Source organism: Malaclemys terrapin, chromosome 2, assembly GCF_027887155.1.
Source record: "Malaclemys terrapin pileata isolate rMalTer1 chromosome 2, rMalTer1.hap1, whole genome shotgun sequence".
Classification (NCBI taxonomy): Eukaryota; Metazoa; Chordata; order Testudines; family Emydidae; genus Malaclemys; species Malaclemys terrapin.
This window is the reverse complement of record NC_071506.1, coordinates 109,968,380-109,994,535: the sequence shown is the minus strand read 5'-3', so window position 1 is coordinate 109,994,535 and position 26,156 is coordinate 109,968,380. Positions and strand designations below refer to the sequence as shown.

Below are 26,156 nucleotides of genomic sequence, written 5' to 3'. Positions count from 1 at the left end.
AACATGAGAGGAAAGAACAGAGGAGTGCAAACACGGATGCAAGAGTTAAACCCTTGAGCTTTTTTTGTCCCATGCAGTTCTCATTCATTGAACTTGGTGGGCAGTGATGCAGCATCAGCTTCTAGTGAGGCTGCTGAATTTAATGTAATTCAAAACATCTATGTATTTTTCTCTGCATCAACTCATTGGTGGCAAATTTTGAAGCATCATCTGGGAACATCCTCTCTAACACTGAAACCACTGAGTGCCACACGATGGGGAAGTTGAGTGGAGGTGATAACGCCTATCAAACACCAAATTGGGAAGAAAAATGATGCCATAGTTGCTATTATGGAGGATAATGCCATATGACAGGAATTGTTCCTGGGAGAACAGTGGCAGAGGGAAATGGAATCACCAGAAACATAACTTCAAATTTCTGTGTGGCTTGGTGTTGTGGCATGACATATTGTTTGAAATAAATGTTGTAAGCAAGAGACTCCAAGGTGTTGACCTTGATATATCTGGAGCAATGGAACAACTGGACAAAGCAAAGTCATACCTACAGTCTTACCGGTCAGATGAGGGATTTCAAAACGTTCTGAGTGCACAGAAGTTGGTAGAGGAACATCACACTGAAACTACACCTCTACCCAAATATAACGGTGTCCTCAGGAGCCAAAAAATCTTACCACGTTATAGGTGAAACCGCGTTATATCAAACTTGCTTTGATCTGCCGGAGTGTGCAGCCCCTCCTTTACCATGTTATATCCAAATTAGTGTTATATCAGGTCATGTTATATCGTGGTAGAGGTGTATTTTCCCACCCATTCAAGAATACAAAAGTCACCGAAGAAGATGACATTTTGATTATGGGGCATGGAATAATCCCATAAGAGACCTCAAACAATAATTCAAAGTTGAATTCTTTAACCAGGTGCTAGATTGTGCAATACAGTCAGTTGAAGAACGTTTCATGCAGCTCAAGGAATATAGCAGTATATTTTGGATGTTGTATGATATTCCAAAACTCCTCACTATACCTGAAGACGACCTACACCAGCAATGAAGGGCACTAGAGACAGTATTGACACGCGCGATATTGATGCAAGTGATTTAGGTGATGAACTGAAAGCCCTTTCAAGATACATTTCAGCAGGATCAACTCCAAAGGCTGTTCTGGAATATATGTGCACAAATAAGATGACCACCCTCTTTCCCAATACTTTTGTTACTCTGCGCACACTTCTAACACTTCCTGTAACAGCTGCCAGTGGAGAACGCAGCTTCTCCAAGCTGAAGTTAATAAAAACACATCTGCGCTCCACAATGACACAGGAGAGGCTGGTCGGCCTTGCAACCATCTCAATAGAGCATGAGCTGGCCCCCACTGTGGAACTTCAGGAAGCAGTTCAAATCTTTGCAACCAAGAAGGCACAGAAAGCACCACTTTGATTATTCAAACAGATAAAAATGCCAGTGTTTACTATGCAGACAAAAAAAGTTAACTTTCAAACGCCTGAACAGTAAATGTAAGTGTTACTTAAAATTTTTGAACAAATCATTTTAAGTTGTTAGTTCTCCTTTATTAGCAAAGCAGTACCATGAGAGGAGTAGAACAGGAAGAAGGCAGAATTGAGACCTTTCAAAGTTTTGGCCCAAGTGAGGGGGTATGGGGGTGTCATTTGAGCTCCCCGCCTCAGATACCAAAATGTTGTGGACCGGCCCTGCATACACTAAAACAGGGGACTTCAAACCTTTTTCATAGTGTGAACTGCAGCTTACTAGATAGATTTTGTAGTGGACCACCTCCTCTCCCATTTGCAATCCCATAACACCCCTGTAGCAACTGTTTACTTTATTATGCATTTACTGTAATTTTGGCTTCTTTTAATGCAATTTAGCACATGGGAATAAGGAAAAGCAGCCAGCACCATGGGACCAGCCAGTTCTCTACACTTCACCAGAAAGCATTCCATAGATCCCAAGTTGTCGGATTTTGAAGATTGATGCTCTAAGCAGATCTTTCTGATTTTCAATATCCTGAGGAAATCCAGTCACCTACAATCTGTATAAAACAGACCTATCTGCCTGCCAAAGGAACGAGTGTTTTTCAGACCCAGGTGTTAGGTTTTATAACAGGAAGAGTAACTAGTGAGATTATCTAGCAATTATATATATATGCTGTCAAACATCTTTGCAGGATTAATTCAAGGTATGCTAAATTGTGCATATTCAGATACAGAACTGAATGGACAGCATAACAGTAGTCAGAAAAGCAAATCTAGAGAAGAAGTGATATCTTGTTTTGATTTCTAAAACAAGCACACAAACTACAGAAATTGATGGAGAATAAGATTTCTGACAGTACTCCAAGCTCTCTCACATAGCTGAAAATGTAAGCTGTGTTATTTCTGCTGCATACATCAGCTATAAAAAGATTCCACAGTCTGAATTTAGCTGGCAATTTTATTGCTACAGGAGGCAGAACAGAATATAATTTGCTCTTCCCTAGACTACAGAGGCCTGTGCTGCTGACAGCATCCAACAAAAATGTTTTAGGCAGTAAACTGAAGCAGATATTACCTTGGATCTGGAATACACTTTTGTTTTCTGTTGTGGGCAATGGTGGATTGATGGATTTAAATCAAAGCAATTTAAACCACCGGTTTTAATCCTGATTTAAATCAACAAAACAGGAAACCTTGATTTAAATCATCCATTTTAATTTTGTTTTGCATTTGTGATTTCCAGTTATTTTCCTAAAAAAAGGTTGAATTTTGTCGATTGATAATCATTAAAACATGTTGATTTGTACCTAAATTTGGTGCTTTTTTTTTTTATTATTATTATTACCACTAACCAGGAGAATACCCTATATCTACAGACATTTATTTTAGCAATTATGTAGCTTAATTTACATTTAACAGTTTCTTAATTCTTACTATGTTAGCAAATGGTTAATGATGTGTTTATTTTACTAAATGATTATTTTTTTACTTGAGATTTGTCAACTTCTATTTGAATGAAACTTGAAATTCAATTAATGCACAAACCAGCATTTTAAAATGGTTAAATAAAACTACCTTAAATGTGCTTGATACATAAGAAAAACTTAAACAAAATACACATCTACCTCGATATAACGCGACCCGATATAACACAAATTTGGATAGAACGCGGTAAAGCTGTGATCCCGGGGGAGTGGGGGCGGGAGGAGCTGTGCACTCCGGTGGATCAAAGCAAGTTTGATATAACGCGGTTTCACCTATAAACGCAGTAAGATTTTTTGCCTCTCGAAGACAGCATTATATCGGGGTAGAGGTGTATGTTTTACATTTCATATTAATAGAGTTAATAAACAAAAAAAGAGTATTATCTATATTCAGTGAACTGTACTGATTATTTCGGGTTACTCTTTACTTCAAGATCTTAGAACTTTACAATTTATATACCATCTTCCCCACCCCCCATCATCCATAATTGGCAGTGGATAATTGTAGCAGAGTGATATTTTTAGAGTCACTGACTATAAACACACAGAGGTATAATAGCAGCTATTTTCAAAGGTCTGTACAATGTTTTATAGTTAGAAAGAGACGCAACAAGGTAATGAATCACAGTGTTTTCTGCAACTTTTAGGTGTGTGTGTGGGGGGGGGAAATGAACTGGGGGATAGGGGAAGTGGTAGTCTTTTAAAAAAGGTTCCTCTCATTTCCTTGTACTGTCACCAGACATAAAACTGAAGTTGCAAAGGCATCATTTGAACACAGTGGCATTGTGCAGGTGTCACTGAGGGCACAGTTTGGCCTGTAGGGTCTTTATAAAACCGGTGATGATGGATAAAATAGAAAAAAAACCATCTTTATTCTCAGAGCCCAGTCTCAGAGAGCTTGGCAGTTAGAAAAATAATTGTATCTTTAAACTGAAAAGGTATAATATTAAATCAATCAGTCAGTGTGACAAAAATGGGAACCAACATAATTCGTTAAAAATAAAAACAAAAACTGTTCAGAGTAGAACTGCACTGTAACTAGAACAGGAGTACTTGTGGCACCTTAGAGACTAACAAATTTCTCTAAGGTACCACAAGTACTCCTGTTCTTTTTGCGGATACAGACTAACATGGCTGCTACTCTGAAACCTGCACTGTAACTATTATTCATTAGATTAGGATTTTGAATGTTACTGTAATGAATTTACAGCGTCACCTGGAAGTGAGAACAGGCATTCGCATGGCACTTTTGTATCCGGCATTGCAAACTATTTACAGGCCAGATCTGCTAAACATTCGTATGCCCCTTCATGCTTTGGCCACCATTCCAGAGGACGCTTCCAAGCTGATGACGCTCATTAAAAAAATAATGTTAATTAAATTTGTGACTGAACTCCTTGGGGGAGAACTGTATGTCTCCTGCTCGGTTTTACCCGAAATCTGCCATATATTTCATGTTATAGCAGTCTCGGATGATGACACAGCACATGTTGTTCGTTTTAAGAACACTTTCACTGCAGATTTGACAAAACGCAAAGAAGGTACCAATGTGAGATTTCTAAAGATAGCTACAGCATTCGACCCAAAGTTTAAGAATCTGAAGCGCCTTCCAAAATCTGAGAGGGACAAGGTGTGGAGTATGCTTTCAGAAGTCTTAGAAGAGCAACACTTGAAAGTACAGAACCCGAACCACCAAAAAAAGAAAATCAACCTTCTGCTGGTGGCATCTGACTCATATGATGAAAATGAGCCTGCATCAGGCCACAGTACTTTGGATCGTTATCGAGCAGAACCCATTATCAGCACGTCCTCTGGAATGGTGGTTGAAGCATGAAGGGACATATGAATCTCTCTCATCTGACACGTAAATATCTTGCAACACTGGCTACAACAGTGCCATATGAACGCCTGTTCTCACTTTCAGGTGACATTGTAAATAAGAAGCTGGCAGCATTATCTCCTGTAAATGTAAACTAACTTGTTTCTCTAAGCATTGGCTGAACAAGAAGTAGGACTGAGTGGACTTGTAGGTTCCAAAATTTTACATTGTTTTATTTTTAATGCATTTTTTTGTACATAATTCTACATTTGTAAGTTAAACTTCCACAATGAAGAGATTGCACTACAGTACTTGTATTAGGTGAACTGAAAATGCTATTTCTTTTGTTTTTTACAGTGCAAATATTTGTAATAATAAATATAAAGTGAGCACTGTACACTTTGTATTCTGTGTCGTAATTGAAATCAATATATTTGAAAAACGTAGAAAACATCCAAAATATTTAAATAAATGGTATTCTATTATTGTTTAACAACGCAATTAATTTTTTAATCATTTGACAGCCTTAGTAAATATTCTCTCTTCGAACATGCATAGTTAATTTAGAAACCAGTAAAAGAGGTCACCCTTATTGGACAGCATTCTGTCTTAAGAGACTGCCCCCAAAGACTCCTAATATATACAGAGTATGATTCTGCTTCACCTTTATCATAATACCTTCATTGCGTTTGCAGAGGTTGTACACACAGATTCTACATAAAAGTTATCTGTCAGAGATAAGTGCATCCCAAATTATTTGTAACTCTAAACTATTTGTGTATCCTGCTTTTTGGACCTGGCAGTTAGACAGATATGGAGGCAGAAAATGCATAATAATATTTTAGACTGATCTACTTAATTGTCTTGTTGGCGGATAGTGACTTATATTGAATTGTACCAATGCACTTCAGTTAGGTTTGGGCATTAATTATAAGAACGGCTATACTTGGTCAGACCGAAGGTCCATCTAGCCCAGTATCCTGTCTTCTGACAGTGGCCAGTGCCAGGTGCCTCAGAGGGAATGAGCAGACCAGGTAATCATCAAATGGATCCATCCCCTGTAGCCCATTCCCAGCTTCTGGCAAACAGAGGCTAGGGACACCATCCCTGCCCATCCTTGCTAATAGCCATTGATGGACCTATCCTCCATGAATTAATCTAGTTCTTTTTTGAACCCTGTTATAGTCTTGGCCTTCACAACATCCTCTGGCAAGGAGTTCCACAGGATGACTGTGCATTGTGTGCAAAAATACTTCCTTTTGTTTGTTTTAAACCTGCTGCCTATTAATTTCATTTGGTGGCCCCTAGTTCTTGTGTTATGAGAAGGAGTAAATAACACTTCCTTATTTACTTCTCCACACCAGTCATGATTTTATAGACCTCGATCATATCCCCCCCCTTAAGTCATCTCTTTTTCCAAACTGTAATCTCCCCTCATATGGCAACCATTCCATAGTCCTAATGATTTTTGTTGCCCTTTTCTGAACCTTTTCCAAGTCCAATATATCTTTTTTTAGATGGATTTATATAGAGAGGCAATATGATATTTTCTGTCTTATTATCTATCCCTTTCTTAATGATTCCTAACGTTCTGTTCACTTTTTTGACTGCCACTGCACATTGAGTGGATGTTCAGAGAACTATCGGACTCAATGACTCCAAGATCTTTTCTTGAGTGGTAACAACTAATTTAGACCCCATCATTTTATATGTATAGTTGGGATTATGTTTTCCAGTGTGCATTACTTTGCATTTATCAACACTGAATTTCATCTTCCATTTTGTTGCCCAGTCACACAGTTTTGAGAGATCCTTCTGTGGTTCTCTGCACTCTGCCTGGGACTTAACTATCTTGAGTAGTTCTGCATCATCTGCAAATTTTGCCACTTCACTGTTTACCCCTTTTTCCAGTTCATTTATGAACATATTAAATAGGACTGGACCCAGTACAGACCCCTGGGGGACACTGCTATTTACCTTTCTCTATTCTGGAAACTAACCATTTATTCCTACCCTTTGTTTCCTATCTTTTAACCAGTTACCAATCCATGAGAGAACCTTTAGTCTTACCCTATGATTGCTTACTTTGCTTAAGTGCCTTTGGTGAGGGATCTTGTTAAAAGCTTTCTGAAAATCTAAATACATTACATCCACTGGATCCCCCTTGTCCACATGCTTGTTGACCCCCTCAAAGAATTCTAGTAGATTGGTGTGGCAGGATTTCCCTTTACAAAAATCATGTTGACTATTCCCCAACAAATTATTTTCATCTATGTGTCTGACAATTTTGTTCTTTCCCATAGGTTCAACCAGCTTGCCCGGTACTAAAGTCAGGCTTAATGGCCTGTAATTGCCAGGGTTACCTCTGGAGCCCTTTTTAAAAACTGGCGTCACATTAGCTATCCTCCAGTCATTTGGTACATAAGTTGATTTAAGTGACAGATTATAGACTATAGTTAGTAGTCCTGCAGTTTCACATTTGAGTTCCTTCAGAACTCTTAGGTGAATACCATCTGGTCCTGGTGACTTATTACTGTTTAGTTTATCAATTTGTTCCAAAAGCTCCTCTAATGACACCTCAATCTGGGACAGCTCCTCAGATTTGCCACCTAAAAAGAATGGCTCTGGTTTGGGAATCTCCCTCACATCCTCAACCATGAAGACTGACGCGAGGAATTCATTTAGTTTCTCCATAATGGCCTTATGGTCCTTAAGTGTGCTGTATTATGTTGTATTTTTATTTAAATATTGATTGTTACTATTTGTATTACTGTAGCACCTAGGAACCAGTCTGGACCAGGACCTCTGTGTTAGGTGCTGTACAAATACCCGCATGCACAAAAAGTAAGTTCTTTGGGGCAGAACTCGTCTAACAACCACATATGTAAAGGGGAGAAAAGTTAATATTCCACCAGAACAGCAGGCATACTACACTCAGTAAACCAAGAAGCAGACTGAAGATTTATAGAGAAAAATACATGAAAGTTTTGTATCTCCAGGCCCAACACCAACCAGAACTCATCCTCATGCTTACAAATTCATCAGCTAGGTCATGTTTATACACAAGTTTGGGAGAATATATTGGGCTAGCATATTTGGAGTCTATTTCATTCATCAGCTTTATGGGACAAACCTAAGGTTAGTGACAAATTTTATGAACATTGGAGTATTTCTGCTGTCTGCAAAATGACTACCTCATCGTCTTTATAGTATACGATTACTGATCTTAACAGAAAAAAATTCTTTGCACTTTTATCGTTTTTGAAGGTAATGTTACCATAAACAAAAAACAAAACAAAAAATCTAAAAATAGGATTGTAAAAGGTCATAAAAGTTTGGTTTATGAGCTACTCTTTTAAGGGTTCTGAATTCACTCTTGTAAACACAATGCAAGCAATAATTAAATCTTTTTTTCTTTTACAGCAATATTTCACATTTAAAGCTACGTAAGAAAATTATTTCAATGAGAACTACTGTAGTTTTCCTCTTACAAGAGGACTACTAAAAATTGGTATCTCAATCCCAAACACACCAGTCTCTATTATTAAAATTGTAATCCAAATAACAGACAATAATAATCAAAATCACAGTACAGGTCTCCTTTGGGTTTTCCAGTGTGCAAAATCGTTACTATAATCTGAGATAAAGTATCCCATTTAGTTCTACAAAGGGTTTCCTGACAACTTACAGAAACATCCTATTCTGATTTTTTGTTCCCACATGTTGGAAGAGAACCTAGTGAACAAAAGGCATATTGTACCAAAAAGGATAGTGGGTCATTCTATACTCTGAATATTTAGAGTCATCATAAACATACTGATATAGTATGTTTCAGCAGTTTCCTATATCCTTCCCTCTAAAATGCCTACTGGTTAAGTATTGGGGGAGGGGAGTGTTGTAAGAAGGGCACGAATACTAACGCAAAGTGTACAAAATAATTCTTGAAACTAATTACTAACAGGGACAAAAAATGAGCTAAAGAAAAAGGTATGATGAGGAAGTCAGACCTTAAGGAAACTACTGAACACTAACTAGGACCAGACAAACACCAGGGATTCTGCAATAAACTGAAAAAAGCAATGTTTGTTTTAGAAATAACTATCCACTGTGATTTCTTTCTCAGTGATATGGGGACAGGGTAGAGGCGTTAATACAATTCAGCTTTCAGTATTTTAAAGACTATTTTAAACAAAAATAATTACATCAATGTTTTCATTTAAGAGTCTTGTATTATACACACACAGCCCAATTAACTGTATGTCAGTCTCCTCTAGGTAGAACCAATACAAGCCCTACTGCAGATATAGGCTCCCATAGATGGGTCCATTTCTACTGGATCTGCTTTTCACACAGGCAGCTAAAATGGTGAAGTAAATGGTTCCAGCTGCCAAAACAGTATGTATACTACAGCTCACACTGGTTTTAATTCTTTTTGAGGGCTTGTTTGTGACTAACAATTTGTAATCCATAAAAAAAAATTTAGAAACAGTGGCTGCATGAGGTTATTGAATGTTTCCTTTGCCCCTTCCTCCATCACACAGAACTTACTAGGGATAAAAATACACTATAGGTTGCATGCCCGTCATATTTCTAAAAAGAAGAGGAGATATTGGGAAATCTCCTGGCAATCTGGACATTGGCACCATTGCTATGATAATCTAACTTGGGGTCCTCATTTACCCGCGATGGAATTCTGAATACCTAGAAGTGCTTGATGACAATCTGTTGCTCTATAATGAGCACAGAAGCTTGATCTCATGGTATCAGAGTCTGCTTTCTGCTTCCAGATACCTGACTTTTGCAGTTTGCTGGAGGATGCTCTCCACTGCCTGCAACACCTGGCAAGAGCAATACCATGATTTTATAGTGCTGGAGTGAAAGCTGTATCTTTCAAATTTAAGTACATAAAACAACATTCAGGCACTTAATAAGGGGCCTCCTTTCTATAAATGCTGAGCACATGTAGCTCCCATTGAAGACAGATTCCCACTGAAGTCATCGGGAGTGGATAGTGTTCAACATCTCTGTAAAATCAAGACCTCATTTAGGTCTCTGACTTTTGGTCTCCAAGAATGAAAATTATGTCTCATGCATATAAAAAGAAGTAACATCAAATTCTCTCCCATATAGGACCTATGCCACACAACTCTTGAACAACCCCAATCAACTCTCAAAGGGGTTCTAAGGTTTATCCCTATCATAACATTTCTCTCCAACACAGTCACAACATTTTCTCACCACTGCATAGTAACCTCGTGAACATTAAGTATGATCTGCATTTCCTTATTCCCCACATCGTAAGAGGTTTTAAATTTAAATTAATGTATGTGGCCATATTTAAAAAAAATTGAGTGTCATGAATATATTCTTAAATATCTTTTCCTCCATATCAGACTACTTCTCCCTTTCACAAAACCTCACCCTTCTTTTAAATGGTGATGGTTAAACAGATCCAGTGAAGGACAGCGTCTTCCTTAAATGCAACAGCTCTGCAGCTCAACACCTAGTGAAACATTTCATTAACAGAACGGAATTAGAAAGGAAGCCCTTCTGGCTCAGAAAAAAAAGTAGGGCATATCTATACTTCAGCTGAAGTTTCAATTTCCAGCTCCAGCAGATGAACATCCACTAGCTTTGATCAAACTAGAACACTAAAAATAGCAACGTAGCCACAACGGCATGGGTGGCAGCATGGGCGAGCCACCAGAGTACAGTGCTGTCCAAGACCCTAGGTACATACTTGTGTGGCTAGCTCCTGCTACCACCTGCGTTAGTGTAGCTACGCTGCTCTTTTTAGCATGCTAGCTCAATCAAAGCTAGGGTGCATACATCTATCTGAGCTGGAAATTACCACTCCAGCTGCAGTGACGACATACCCTTAGTCACCCAGGTTTGTGGAGGGGTAGATTGTATTATAAAATAACAAATTAGTGAGGCATATTCTGAAGACATAGGCCATGTCATTGCCAGAGAAGACTATGGCATACTCCGTGTCTGGTACCTGCATTGAAAGAGCATTCCCAGCCAACTCAGTTTTCATCTATGCTGCCTTTGGAGAAACCAGACACCATAAAACCCTCAGCCATCCTGTAACCTGGCACACCATCAAAGCTTTCTAACACACAATTACTGTGCTTCACGCCTATAGATTTTTTTTGCTTTGACTAAAGAAAACCCCCACAATGGAGTAAGAAACTTCATTAAAAAAAAATCATGCTTGACAGATGACCAATGCAGCAGAAGTACTGGAGAAAAAGGAAAGCCAACACTGTTTTGCATACACCTTCAAGCTTATTAGTGACTTGCGGCTAAAGCTAGAGTGACCCTTCCCTTCAGATTAGTATTTGATATTATTACTGACTTCAAAAGTCAGAGGGTATTCCTTAATCACATTGAAGAGGCTATAGTTATTTATCTGATGCAATAACTTAAACATACACAGTCTGTATCCATCCATCCATCTAGGTCAGTGGTTCTCAAACTTTTGTACTGGTGACCCCTTTCACATAGCAAGCCTCTGAGTGCGACCCCCTTATAAGTTAAAAACACTTTTTTATATATCTAACACCATTATAAAGGCTGGAGGCAAAGCAGGGTTTCAGGTGGAGGCTGACAGCTCACGACCCTCCATATAATAACCTTGTGACCCACTGAGGGGTCCCAACCCACATTGTGAGAACCCCTATCTAGGTATTCCACTAGTGTCTGCCTCCCCGGGAATAAGTCAGCTTCTCAGAGACTCCAGTGAAATTTGATTCACCATGTCAAAAATGGAAGCTGCATACAAATATGAATAATCCACCAAGTAAGCACCCAGCTGTTGCTTTAATGTATTAGTGCATGTACAGTTATTCATATGCTGACAAGCATCTGCACTAAGCCTCTACAAAGAAACCTATCAGCTTTTGTCAGTGAAGAGAGAAACACAAACTTGCCCAGAAACTTGAACACTGTCAGTCATTTTCCATTTTCAACCCAGCATGATAAAGCCTATTTAAGGAAGGGTCGTGTATCACTGAATGAGCCCAGAAAAGCCACATTTTATATTCTCCTCTGAAGGTATCACATCTTTCTTATTCAAAGAGAGAGAGCAAGAGTACTGAGAGACTGTGAAACCATTCCTTCATTGGCCAAAGGGCTTAATGACAAAGATGAAAATTAAACTCTTTCCAACCTCAGCCACACTTCTCTATTTTCACCTCCCTTCTCCCCCACTTCTGCCCACATGCCTCCATTATGGGGTGGAGAAAGTTACATGATGGGAACTTGATCCCTAACCCACAAAGATCCTCGTGCAACTCATTTCTGCCCCACAACAATTTGTGAACATTTCCCAAAAGGCATTGTGCTGGATGGTGGCACATGGCTCAGTGAGTTACCTATCCATTGTGCACCACAGTTTGCATTGACACAAGCATTCCTGTGAGTACGTGCAGCACTGACACAAGCGGCCAAGCAAGCATGCGCATAAGAAATACGCTAACTCCGGCAGTGACATACACTGACATAACTTGGGTCGACCAAAGATTTTAGTGTAGACATGGCCTCAGTATCCCGCTTTTATGGCGCACCGGGTCTGCACAGTTTGTTGGGGACAAGAGTCAGTACAGGTAAAGTGAACCCCTTAAGCATTCAATATCCAAGTTCTCCTAAATTGTGCAGATCAAAAGGACAATGTGTTTGCCAACCTGTGTATTGTCTTCTTGCGTCTTAAAACTAGCATTACACTTAAAATGACAGAACTCTTCCAGTTGAACCAGAGAAGAGACTTACCATTCACAGTCTTGAGACTCCCATTAATGCCGTCACCATGTTGCCTCTTCTGTGCATTTTTGAACTCCTTTAGAGATAAGTAAAGGACCTTTCGTACCACCCTCTCCTCTGACCATGGAATCCCATCACTGTCATCCTAGAGAAAATGATAATGGAAAGGAAACATTTACTGGAAGGATCTAAACAAATTAGTTCTAAAGATATCTTCTATCTAGACAAAGAAATGATAAAGAATAAAAAAACTGTGTAGTACGCAAACCCTATATAATTTGAACATCAGTGGCATTAACACATGACGGGAACATGGAAATCAGCTCATTAGTCCGTCTAATCCATTATTCTGCTCCTAGCAGTAGCCAATATCAGGTACTATAGAAGAAGTAAAATTTATTTTTAAATCCCTATAATGAACCCTACTGCACAGAGAAATTTATCACAGCCGGGAAATATTCCCCCATTCTCAGAGACCGGTAAAAGTAGAAGCAACACTGAATTGAGCTGCAGAAAACATTTAAGTAAATACAGTGTACCAACGTAACATGTTGTCATTTATGTGTCTTGATACTGCCTCATGCCTAAATATTTTATATACTGATGCAATATCAACTGCTCACTGGTATAACAGTGTATCTGAATTATAGTAGTACAATACATTTGACTACAATGAAGTTACTGTGGTTTAATATCAGAGTAGAACAACGTGGAATTTGGCCTGTGGAGCATATTGTTTTCTAAGCTACTTTTAGGAGACAAATACTGTATTGCAAAAAGGAACACTAGAGTATGTAATATTTGGTAGTTGCTTTAGTTAAAAGGTTAGTTCCCTGCAAAATTATTTCCCTAAAGCTTTTAGCATTCAAATTAGTATAGTTAGAAAATTGTTCTAAGGGCATATGTAGGAGTAAGGTAAGTCTTTTTGCATCTCATTTTCTTATGCTCTAGCTTTCCTCAGGATTCTTACAATTCTTACAATCATAATTTATGGTTTCTAGCCCTAGAATTCCTCAAGGGCTGCATCCCTGCCAAGTGGGAAAATTAGAGTTTTCTGGACAGCCCTTGTTTACGCAAGCATACCCCACTGCACTGCCACACTTCACTGAGAAACCAAAACACCACTATCAATGATCCACTCTAGAGGGCAATAGGGTTTACATTGTATGAGAGAAGTGACCAATAACATTAACTTTTTAAAAATAAACTTATTTTAGGGTGACTATCAACACCTTTTCTTAGTTACACCAGTGAGATATTTGAGGCTAGGAGAAGCCTGTTGAATGCTAAGCATACATCTTTTCCTCCCAATTGCCTGACTGATTACTTGACCAAAATATTCATATATGAAGGCCAAACAATGACTACAGTGAAAAAAGTTAGTATCCTGGCAGCAGGATGTTCCTCTCACAGTAGGGACATGCTACTATACTACAAACAAACACAGAACTACGCTCAGATAGCTTTTGGAATATATGGAACTTCAAGCCAAGAAAGCAGAAACTTTGTAATTGAAGTGAAACATTTATGGAAAAATTCTCTAGGCAAGTACTTTGAAGAGAATGGTGATCTCAATTGCCTTGACAACAGATGTTTACACAAATTGAATTTCAGTTTGCCATTTTCCTGCCAATACAACTTCAGTCCACACGATTCTCCTCTCCCCTACTAGGCATGACCAGAACTGGCAGAGTGAGGACAGTAATCAACTTACAGGTTTCCACGCTAAACGTAATTTTAATAAAGATTAGCAGGATTGTCAGTTGTATTTTTCCAACACACCAACACATATTGAAAGTAAACTACAGTAGGGATCGCTTCTGATGTAGAACAATGTTGACAACAAAGTTTGTCATCATTGCTGGCAGTGTCCTGATCTCTCAGTTAGTTAGTAGATGAGAAAAGCATGATGATTAAATTAAGAGTTTTCCCTTAGTGGTAAAGGTATTTTTTGCTCAGTTAGAAAAAAGACCACAACATCTAATGCATTTGTCTGAGCTTATCAATTTAGTGTTTATAACATGAAAAGTCTACCGTTTCCTTAAAATGTTAAATTGGTATTTATACATGCTGCTATACAGATGACCGGGGCAAGGAAAAACGGTGGTGTGCTTTAAATGGTATTTCAAATATGGCCTGAGGACATTACCTATGAGTTGTGATGTCATGGTTGAGTTATATGGGTCATCCAAACAAGAAGCAACAAAACTTTATCACCCTACACAATTACATATTTTGTTTAAACTACAGATATGAAACAATTAAGAATTCATAAATAAGTCAAGAAACTCCCTGGTGCCTTTTTCTTAGATCCACTGACCCTAATGGAGAAACCACTGGTAAAAATTGCTTGGCTCCCACTTCTCACCCCCTCCCCGCCCACAGCAATTGGAACAGACACTCCATGCCCCCAGAGACCTGAAATTCACCTGAAAACTCCAGCAAGGGCCTGTACTGATCCCGGCAGATAAAAATGCAGCTTTTCTAAATTCAAGAAATCCTATTGTAATCCATTTAACTATAATATGGAAGCTGACTGCCATTGAAAGAACATAGCAGCATATTTTGTTCCAATGCCATCAGAGTGAAATTTGCTGACACTTACCTTTAAAATATTCCTGGCACACACTTATCAGTAAGCAGAGTGCAACTGAGTGAGTGACCTATGAAATGTACAGTATATTCTCTGGAACATCTCAGTTACAGACACAATTCAAGAGAAAGTAATAAAGGAAAAATCTAAAAAGTGAGAGACATGTCTAATCTACTTTTCTTAGGTTTAGACAATTCACTTTTTTTAAGTTACTGAAACATGTAGATCAACGCTTTGATCCTTCTCCTCCTACAATGTACTATAGACCCAGAAGAGGTCCTGGTAGAACTTTTACCAAGACATAGCACAATCGCACAGTGAGAATTGTTTGTTACTGTTTTTGTTTTAAAGTTGGCAGATACAGCCTCATCACAGAACATTCTCTGGTAAACTCACACCTGTTGAAGGACCTGATGAGCAGTAGTTCCATCAGAGAACAAAGGGGTTCCAAAAATTAGAACCACCATAGCTCTCTGCGACCACTAAAGCTATAAGATTACATTTCACATTATTACAGAGCAATCTTCTCCTTTGTGTAACTGTAGAGCCAAGACGAATCATGCTGGCTTAATCTTCACACCACAATAGTGGCACCTGCAATTTATATGTCCTAAAGGGAGGGTGTCTCCACAACCAGAACTTCCACCCACCCAGAGTCCTACCCACACTGCAATATGAGAGAGCCACAACAAAGCAGCCATCCCACTTCAGTAAAGACTTCAATTTCTCCAATACAGTATCTTTCAAGAACAGCAAAATAAGGGACCAAGCCATTGCCAATAACCCTTGTGGCACATCTCCACATCTAAAAAAGTAATAAAAATGTATCATCATCATAAGCTACATTTCCCCTCAGGCATCCAATGTAAAAGCAGACCGGAGGCAGAAAGCAGCTGACCTGGAGCCCAGCTGCACTCTTTCAGCAAGTAAGTTCCAACTCTTGACACATTAGTTATAATTGCATAGGTCAGAACTTTGCATCATAACATCAGTGAAGTAAGACTTGCCGAATGCCTCACTTTGTACGCTACCAGTCAAACTGGGTTAGTTAACTCGCCTGATAAAATAGGGTATGTCTGTACTACCCGCTGGATCGGCAGGCAGCGATCAATCCAGCGGGGGTCGATTTATTGCATCTAGTCCAGATGCAATAAATCAACCCCCGAGTGCTCTCCCGTTAACTCCTGTATTCCACCAGCGCAAGAGGCACAGGTGGAGTCGACGGGGGAGTGTCAGGAGTCGACTCACTGCAGTGAGGACACTGCGGTGAGTAGATCCAAGTACGTCGACTTCAGCTACGTTATTCACGTAAATGTACAACAAGATGCAATGGCTGGAAGCTGAACCTAATCAAATTTAGACTAGAAAAAAGGTGTACATTTTTTAACATGGAGGGTAGCCAACCATTGGAACAATTTACCAAGCATTGTGGTGGAGCCTCCATTATTGGAAATTTTAAAATCAAGTTTGGATGTTGTTCTAAAAAAAATGCTCTATTTCAAACAAAAATTAAATACGTGCAAATCCTATGGCTTGTGTTAAACAGGAGGTCAGACTAGATCACAGTGGTTCCTTCTGACCTTATAACATATGAGTTAATTTTATTTATAATTTAAGTAGTACAAGTCCCAACAGATCAGAGTTAAAATGCTAATTGCAGTATTTCTTTTAAATAATTAAAAAACAATTAAATTTATTTTTCTCATCTGCTAAACAGTTTTGGGGAACTTTGCACCACACATTTAGTATCTAAACATCAGCCGAAGTGCCTGCTAGTGGCAGATTGCTGAATACAATATGGAAGAAGAAAAACACATCATTCCCTATGATTTGGCACACAAGCCTCTAGCAGCTAGAGATGAGTAGTAAGCTTCTGTAGAAACTTGATCTCTGCTAAATGTACCAAGGACAACCCTGTTCCAAGGTAAATGGTTTGTACATTTTTCTTTATTTGTAAAATTTCATACTCACTGTTTTTGAAGCTAAGTGACAAACTATTGTCATATACAAAAAGAAGAACAGGAGTACTTGTGGCACCTTAGAGACTAACAAATTTCTTCTTTTTGCGGATACAGACTAACACGGCTGTTACTCTGAAACTTGTCATTATTGTCATATACAAATCATTTAAAAGTGGTTTTATTTTAAGTTCTTTACCTGTGCCACTTTGCACCTCACAATGCAACCAGAGCTTACAATGTGTTCACTGTGGGTGAAACTCAACCCCGTGCTGAGGGCCTGCACAAGGACTATACACCACTTAAGTCCCACTTAAGCTCCATTTTGAGAATTTAAGTGGTGCAGAGGCACTCTGTACAGGGTTGAATTTCACCTTTTTGAATGCTACTGCTTTACAATAAGCACCAAAAGCACTATTACTTCTATATTCATTCAACTGACACCACATTCTTAGGCTCGGCCTAGCCTTTAGCAAATAGTTCATATGGTAAAAAAGCACCTGAAGCAAGGGCAAATGCACACAACACAGAAGGTTGTTTGTTTTACTTTTCATAAATAGTTTAACTGCAAGGATGGCTTTATTTAAAGAGTCAGGACTTTGTAAGGTACAGGGATAGCTATAGACAGGTAGGTTGTGACTCAGTATGTCTGGCATATTTCCAATTCTCTTGGGTCTTTCCCCAGCAGGCACTTCTTGACCCCCATTTCTCATGCCAAGTTGCAATCAGCAAAACAACAATAAACAAATCCAATCAAACAAAAAAAGTAGGGTTACCATACATCCGTTTTTTCCCCGGACATGTCGGGCTTTTGTGTAATCAAACCCCCGTCCGGGGAGAATTGCCAAAAAGCCGAACATGTCCGTGAAAAACTACCGCCGGCCTGGCACTTCCCCTCCCGGGCTCCAGCTGCTGTGCTCCTCCCCGACTCTTCGGCTCTATTTAAGAGCCGAGCTGCCCGAGTGCTACCGGCTTCGGACAGCCCCCATGCCTCCGGACCCTGAGCCGCCGGCCGGGCATTTCCCCTCCCGGGCTCCGGGGGCGCAGGGTCCAGAGGCATGGGGGCTGCCTGAAGCCCGAATGCTACTGGCTTCACGGTTTGCCGGGCAGCCTCCAGACCCTTTTTTATATTTTTTAAATATGGTAACCCTAAAAAAAGCCTAGCACAGGAGCCAACAGTTGGTAAAGATTACCATGGCACCCACTGCATTAAATGAATATGCTTTCACGATTTGGTAGCCCCAAGGGCGTCCTCCCACAAAGGTAAGAAGGTCAGTCTGAAGCAATGGGAAAAATAAGCCACAAGTTTCTGTCCTTTCCTCAGGAGAGATTTTTGAGCGAGAACTATTTAAAAGATGGTTTTCTTGCTGGCTAAAATATGAAAGAATCTGCCTTTGGCATGAATAGTAGAGTGAATTTTTTGGGAGAACGACTGGATGCCAACACACTTTTCCCCCCTCATTAGGGGACTAAAACTGAATTATTTGTTTACTAAATAAATGGAACCCTGTGACAGATTTTAACAAAGACACAGCAATTACACATTTCAAAGACAAAAGTGGAAGGATGGTCCAATAGTTAAACTTTGCTTCTATTCCCAACTCTGCCACAAATATTCAGTGCAACTTTGGGCAAATTATGTAACTTAACTGTGCTTAAGATTTTATCTGTGTAGTACGATTATAACGCTTTTGTACAGGTGTGTTGTGAAGCTGAATTCAGTAATGTTCATACAGCAGAGAGTCTCATGGGAAAGTTTGCTATTTTACTATTATATATGCCCTATTTCTCTGCTTAATTCAAGTTAGAGGCCTTCACTATTTTCAGTTTTTATATGTATATGATTTTTATCATAAGATCAGGGTTTGTGAAATATTGCAAGTTGACAACCCTGGAGATCAATCCTCCATGTACAGCATATAACTCCCCTTTACCTTCCCACCAATGTCTCTCAACCTTCTTCTGGAGTAACAACTTCTAGATGTGAAAGTTTAGTTCTGTCCTCACGCCCAATAAACCACTGTGCTCAGCACAGACTAGCAAGAGAAGTTATACCTACAGCACAGGTATGTGAAGCCAGGTTTTTTAGAGCTTTCCATTACTCTACAACACAGCTATTTAAAGTAAAACTCTCAACACATTCTAGTAGCAATCATTCAGTCTAGATTTTCTATAGTTAAGTGCTATATTATGCTTAAATAGAGCTATATTCAGTTTGCAAGGAGTTATCCCTAATTCTTATGGTTTACTAGTTTCTACCAAACTCTCTGAATAAAATTCACACTTATTAAATAGTTAACTTTTTTTTTAGAAAGTTTAATTATCCAGAGGATGCAAGGATTGCTCATTTAAAACAAAATTTTTATATAAATACAGTGCAAAAAAGTAAAACCTTGTGAAGGCGTTAAATTGATGAGGATTGATAAGACTTTATGGATACAGATTTCTGCCTGTTGAGAAACCTAACGTCCTGTCTAATGTAGAAAAATAGCTAAATTTTTTTAACGTATCCTAGCACATTGTCAAATAGGATTTCGCACCTACCTAACAGTCTAACATTAAAAATGGCTTATGTATTCCATGACAAGTAGCTAGAGTCATTCATGGGGGGGGGGGGGGGGTGGCTCAGTGGTTTGAGCATTGGCATGCTAAACCCAAGGTTCTGAGGTTAATCCTTGAGGGGGCCATTTAGGGAACCGGGGTAAAAATCTGTCTGGGAATTGGTCCTGCTTTGAGCAGGAGTTGGACTAGATGACCTCCTGAGGTCCCTTCCAACCCTGAGATTCTATGATCAACTGACATTGTTTAAAATAGGGGTGGGCAAACTTTTTGGCCTGAGGGCCACATCTGGGAATAAAAATTGTATGGCGGGCCATGAATAGGGTTACCATACGTCCGGATTTTCCCGGACATGTCCAGCTTTTTGGGACTCAAATCCCCGTCCGGGGGGAAATCCCAAAAAGCCGAACATGTCCGGGAAAATCCTGGGCCGGGGGCTGGCCCGGGGCCGGCGGTGCGCCGGGCCGGGGGTTGCGCCGGGCCGCCGGGGACCGGCGGTGCCGGGCGGCCGGGGGGGTGCGCCAGGACGCCGGGGACCGGCGGTGCCGGGGGGTGCGCCGGGCCGCCGGGCAGCCGGGGGGGGTGCGCCGGGCGGCCGGGGGGTGCGCCGGGCCGCCGGGGGCCGGCAGTGCCAGGAGGTGCGCCGGGCCGCCGGGGGTGCTGGGCGGGCCAGGGGCCCGGGGATGCTGGGCGGGCCAGGGGTGCTCGGCCGGGGACCCGGGGGCCGGGCCGGGCGTGCTCGGCCGCGGGCCCAGGGACCGGCAGTGCTGGGCGGGCCGGGGGTGGTCCGCCGGGGGCCGGGCCCGGCACCCCAGGGCCCGAGCCAACCCAGGCTGGAGCCGCCGGGGGGCCAGCCTGGGCCGCGCCTCCTCCCCCCACACCCCCCTTACCTGCTTCAGGCTTCCCGCGAATCAGATGTTTGCGGGAAGCAGGGGAGGGGGCGGAGACTTTGGGGAAGGGGCGGAGTTGGGGCGGGGGCATGGGTGCGGCTGGGGGCGGGGCCCCGTGGAGTGTCCTCCTTTTGGAGGCACAAAATATGGTAACCCTAGCCATGAATGCTCACAAAATTGGGCTTGGGGTGCAGGAGGGGTAAGGGCTCTGGTTGGGGGTGTGTGCTCCGAGGTGGGGCTGGGGATGAGGAGTTTGGGGTGCAGGAGGGGGATCAGGAGTGGGGCGGGGGGTTGGGGTGTGGTGAGAGGCTCAGGGGTGCAGGCTCCGAGCAGCACTTAGCTCAAGTGGCCCCCGGAAGCAGTGGCGTGCCTATTCTCTGGCTCCTACACGGAGGCGCGGCCAGGCGGCTCTGCACACTGCCCCATCTGCAGGCACCACCCCTGCAGCTCCCACTGGAGTGCCCAGGAGTTTGAGCAGGGCCATGCTGCGGCTTCCGGGAGCCGCGTGGAGCGCCCCCCGACCCAGCGCCCCTGCTGGATTGCCGGAGCGGGGCCAAGCTGCATGGTGTGGGCCCCAACCCAGGCCCCAGCTGGAGCGCCAGAGTGGGGCTGAGGCACTTGATACAGTCCCCGACCCAGCGCCCCGGCTGGAGCTTGCGGGCCAGCTTAAAATGGCTCACGGGCCAGATCTAGCCCAGTTTGCTCACCCCTGGTTTAAAAGGTGTTAAACTGTGTTTACATTAGGTGCAACGTGGTGTTTAAATAGGTGTTGGCTAACATGGGGGGGGGAATTCTCTCTATTAGCAGTACAATTACCATTTAGTGCTTTAGTTATTTAGATAGGAAATTTTCTAAGAAAAAAATATCAATTTTTCCTTTAAGACCTTCTGGTATGAGGCAGCTCTTGTTTAGTAGGTATGGGGTTAATTTGGAGCAGAACCCTCTTTAGGATTGGTGGAGAGGGGGGAAAAAGGGGAAACAAAAATATCTTCCCTTCTGTCTGCCCACATGAAGCTACTAAGAGGGAACACCACTTCACATCTTTACTACTAGAGTTCCCATTCCTGGCAACCTACACTCTTGGTCCTGCTCTACACTTAAAAATTAAGATTGACCTAACTTGGTCGCTCCGGGCTGGTCGCTCCGGGCTGTGAAAAATTTTGTGGCTTGAACGCTGTAGTTAAGTTGATCTAGCCTCTGATGTAGACACAGCAGATTCTTCTGTCAAACTAGCTATCGTCTCTTGAAAAGGTGGATTAACTACATCGATGGAAAGCCCCCTTCCACCGATGTAAGAAGCTACTACACTACAGAGTTGCAACAACTCAGCTGCAGCGCCATAGCAGTGCCACCGCAATGTAAGCATGGCTCCAGAAAATGTGTGTACTTCAAAGCACATCTCTCTCTCTGTTCTCACATATGAGCTGCATGGCAGATAAAATGCCACATGGTTTTGTGTAACAAAAGGATTTAAGAAGATTTGAGCCTGATTTACTTAATCTTGTGCACATAACCATACAGTGATGGAGAGGAATAATATATTTGAAAACCTTTGTCTAAGTACAAGTTACTATGGATTTTGGGCACACCAAATTTTTGGATGACTACCCTGAAATACCTTGAAGAAGCCCAGTTTTCAGAGGGCAACTCCAGCTGTATTTCATATAAGTCAGGCCTCTCTTAAAAAAAAAAAAAAAAGAGCGAGAAAGAAAAAAAAAAAGTTTCTCAAAATAGACATCCCAAAATTGAGGTACCCAAAATCATTAGCCAATTTTTAAACATTTTGGTTTTAAAATGTTAAAAATTCATTTAGTACTGGCTCCATGGGTAACTCATTCTTTTCTATAAGTTCAGAACCCTTGGCAATGGTTTTGCAAACCTAGGAAAGTAGCACATCTAGGAAAGTATATGAACATACTGAAAGCATAACTGTTGCTCTTGTTGGTCTACCAAGGTAAATACTTGAAGAAATACAAACCCAAATAAATGCACACTAACATCAGTTTTGAAGTTTTCATTTATCAAATTATAACAGAACTTCAGAGGTGTCTTTCATCTGGCCATAGTTTGCCTGGATGCCATGACTTCTTAAAAATGCATTTACAATGTAATTATCATTTTGCACCCAGAAGGAAGGAGTTCAGACTTCAACTTAAATAAAGCAACACACACAAACAAGTCTCAAAAGAAGTTTTGGGGTTTTTTTTCCAGTGACCAGTGGTTGGGAGGGAGAGACAGAAAAGCAAGATAGTACAACAACATTATTGTAACCTTAATGGCAGAGAAAGCAGTACAGAAGGAATTCGAGAGATTAAAGTCACTCTGATGTCTAACACTTTAAAAAATAAAACTTCAAAACAGTATGGCGGTTTTCATTCAAATTGCCTTTAAACCCTGTATACATCATTGTATTCAGATGACAAAATACTCCTTTTTATATTCTTAATTCCATGACAACACTAAAGGATCACCACCCACCAAAACATAGAATGACGTACATGTCAGGAAATAAAGAAGCAACTGTACGATAAATATAAATGAGAGCGTCTTTAATTTTAAAAATAAGGATACCACCCCACAATATTATTTATATGAAACAAATCACTTTTAGCACAATGTAAGGTTTTTTACAGGATTATTGCTTGAAACCAATTTATATCTGATCAAAAGCTTTGTAGTAGTTCCTTATTGGATTTGGGTTGCAGGACATTTGTCTTTAAATAAGGAATGTCCCTTAAAATACAGGACGGTTGGTCACTTTAGCTGCAACTGCAGGACGTGCACGCACACCCCCCCCGAACCCACCCCTCCCCGGGTACTGAAGCAAAATAATTAAATGAAAAGCAATAGTTCCAATAGAGAGAGAGTATTAGGCTTACAATAAAACTGACAGCACACACTCATACGCAGCAAATTTGACTTCTATGAAACCCCATAAAATAATGTGTTCTTGTCTTTGATTGCAGCCTATTAAAATACTACAGCTGAAATCGGATTGTGATCTTCTGTTGAAAAATAATTTATTACATAACAACTCTGACAGCCTGAATCTCTGGCCACCAACAGAGTCTTTATAAAAATCTGCTGGGCGGCTGCCAATTCAGCTCTTTGGAGTTGGGGAATGCGAGACATCTGAGCCAGTAGTCAAGGCAGCCACATGTGCTGTGACATCCATAGCCCTACACCTTTGTGGTTAAATGGTACAGCCCAAGAATAAAGCAGGAAAGAAGGAAAGTCATATTGTTGCTAGATCCAGAACCCTTTGCCTCTCTGGTGAAAAATTGCTGCATGGAATTGGGAGATTCCACATTCTAAATATTCTCTCTGCCTCTGAGCTCTCATTAAAGCTCTTCACTGAGCACATCTCCACACACAGTACCTAGAATGCAGGGGAAAGGATATAAAGTAGCTCCAGATAATTAAACTCAAGCATCTTGTTCCTAATGAATTTCATTTTGATTCAGCTCTTATTTCTTATAGTATTTAAGCCAGACAGTATGCAACTATGCTAACAACAGTAAAAAATGATCTTTAAATTTCAGAGGTTTGACAAACTATAGGTGTGAGCTTTCCTGAACTCAACTCAAACTTGCTGCATTTAATTATCGTCAGACTGCAGCACCCTCAGAATAGAATGCCTGACCCTTCACTCATGAAGTTGTAACCTTTGTCATGTGCCAAAAGCAGCATCATAATTACAGCAATAACAGACAACAAAAATGGCTTGAAAGTCCATTTAAATGCATCTTCTCCACCGTTCTGGCTATTCATTATTTTAAAAGGACCTAAATGTGCACTAGGCACTTCATAGCTCCTGGAAGGTCATTGCGGATCAGATCAGGAATATTGGACATCTTCGGAGGCTGATCAACATTAGAGAAGTTGCGGCAGTGAAACTAAATCTATTCACATGAGTAGAACACAACACTTCGAGAGGAGACCAGAACTATGGTTAATAATTTCTTTCTGTTTTTAAGGACATTCAACTATGTAGGAACATGAACAAGAAAACTAAGGCTTTGTCTACACCAAAAAATGTCAGTACAGGTTATATCAGGTTCCCCAAATGAAACACGATAAATGGGCAAAAGGACTTTTTTGCCATAATAACTGTGTCTACTACACTAGGGCTTTTGCCAACCCAGCTATGTTGGTAAGGGGTGTGATTTTTTTCCCCCCACACCCCTAACCAACACAGCTATGCCAAAAAAAACTTTTGCAGACCAGGCCTAAGTCGGCCACAAGAAATCCCTTCCCTTAGCCTACAAATGTTTTACTAGGCTTCTCACCTTCCAATTAGTCCATGGGATCTCTCTCATTCAGGAAGTCACCAGGATTAAGATGAGGTAAAAACCTTCTTTTACTTTTGCTCCTATTATAGATAATTACAGGGGTGAACTAAACCATCCTGAGACCACTTCTGATTTATCTCCCTTCTTAAGGCTTTTAGGCCTGTCTACACTCCAAATTTTCACCAATATCATTAAACCGTTTTCTAAATTCATTTAGTTAAACTGATGCAACCTCCTTGTATGGACATTCTTACACTGGTTTAAGAGTGTTAATTTTTAGTTCGTTGGTTATCAAATTAACTGAGTTCTTGTGGGCAACTTAGTTCCTTTTCCATGTTCCCAGGTAGCTGAACACCCTTTAAAGTAGGACTAAACGGCTTAACATAGGGCTAGTAACAAACCCAATTAAGCTAAATCAAGACGAACCACTCAAACCAATGTCAGTGTTCACACAAAGGGGGCTATACATATTTAACTGAACTATTTAGTTTAGTGCACACTGTGTGTGAAGACCAGGCCTTACATCTGGAGGAGGCTAAGGATATGTCTACACAGCAAAGAAAACAAACAAACAAAAATACCAACAAGATGGAGCCTGGGTCAACTGACCTGGGCTTGAGGAGCTTGAGCTGCAGGACTACAAACAACTGCGTAATGGTTTGGGCTGATCCTGGACTCTGAAACTCAGTGATGGGGAGGGCTCAGAGCCTGGGCTCCTGCCTGAACCTGAACATCTATACTGCTATTTACAGCCCGGTAGCTCAAGTACCATGAGCACAAATCAATTGACCAGGTTCTACAACTCTCTGCCACTTTTTCTGCACTGTATAGACACCCCCTTACTGTCTTTCAAGAGATAAGGGCTTGCAAACACCAACAGCAAAGAAGTCCTGTCTCTACTTTCAGAGTTATATTCTGACTTTCAATAACTTTCCAATAGGCAAGACACTATCACGCAGTATTCCAGGGAAACTCATAACTAAATAAAAAGGCATCTGCTCCATAGTTTGTCACCTAGCGACTATTCGGTGAATCTGTCCAATAACTTCCAAGAAGTACTACAGAGCATCTATTCCAATTAATTCAGGCTAAAAGAAGTTATAAAGGCACATATCTAGCACTGCACTCATAGCAGCTTACTAGGTATGCTAAAGCTAAGTATTTAAAATATACTATTGTACATAGTCATGCTATTAGATGTCTAAAAAGCTGACAAATGCATATGCAGCGCCTCACCCTAGGCATTGCCATATGTGATCTGCAGTGATCAATATATTTTAAAACAATGGAAGCAGGAGTAGCTATA

At 40.8% G+C, this 26,156-nt stretch overlaps 1 protein-coding gene across 1 annotated transcript in view; it reads right to left on the bottom strand.

The window, feature by feature from the left end:
• The window catches only part of JARID2 (jumonji and AT-rich interaction domain containing 2), a 323,190-nt gene that overhangs the window by 179,338 nt on the left and 117,696 nt on the right, over window positions 1-26,156 (bottom strand). The window contains 1 exon segment of the mRNA XM_054017985.1: window positions 12,568-12,703. Coding sequence (XP_053873960.1) covers window positions 12,568-12,703 — 136 coding nt within the window.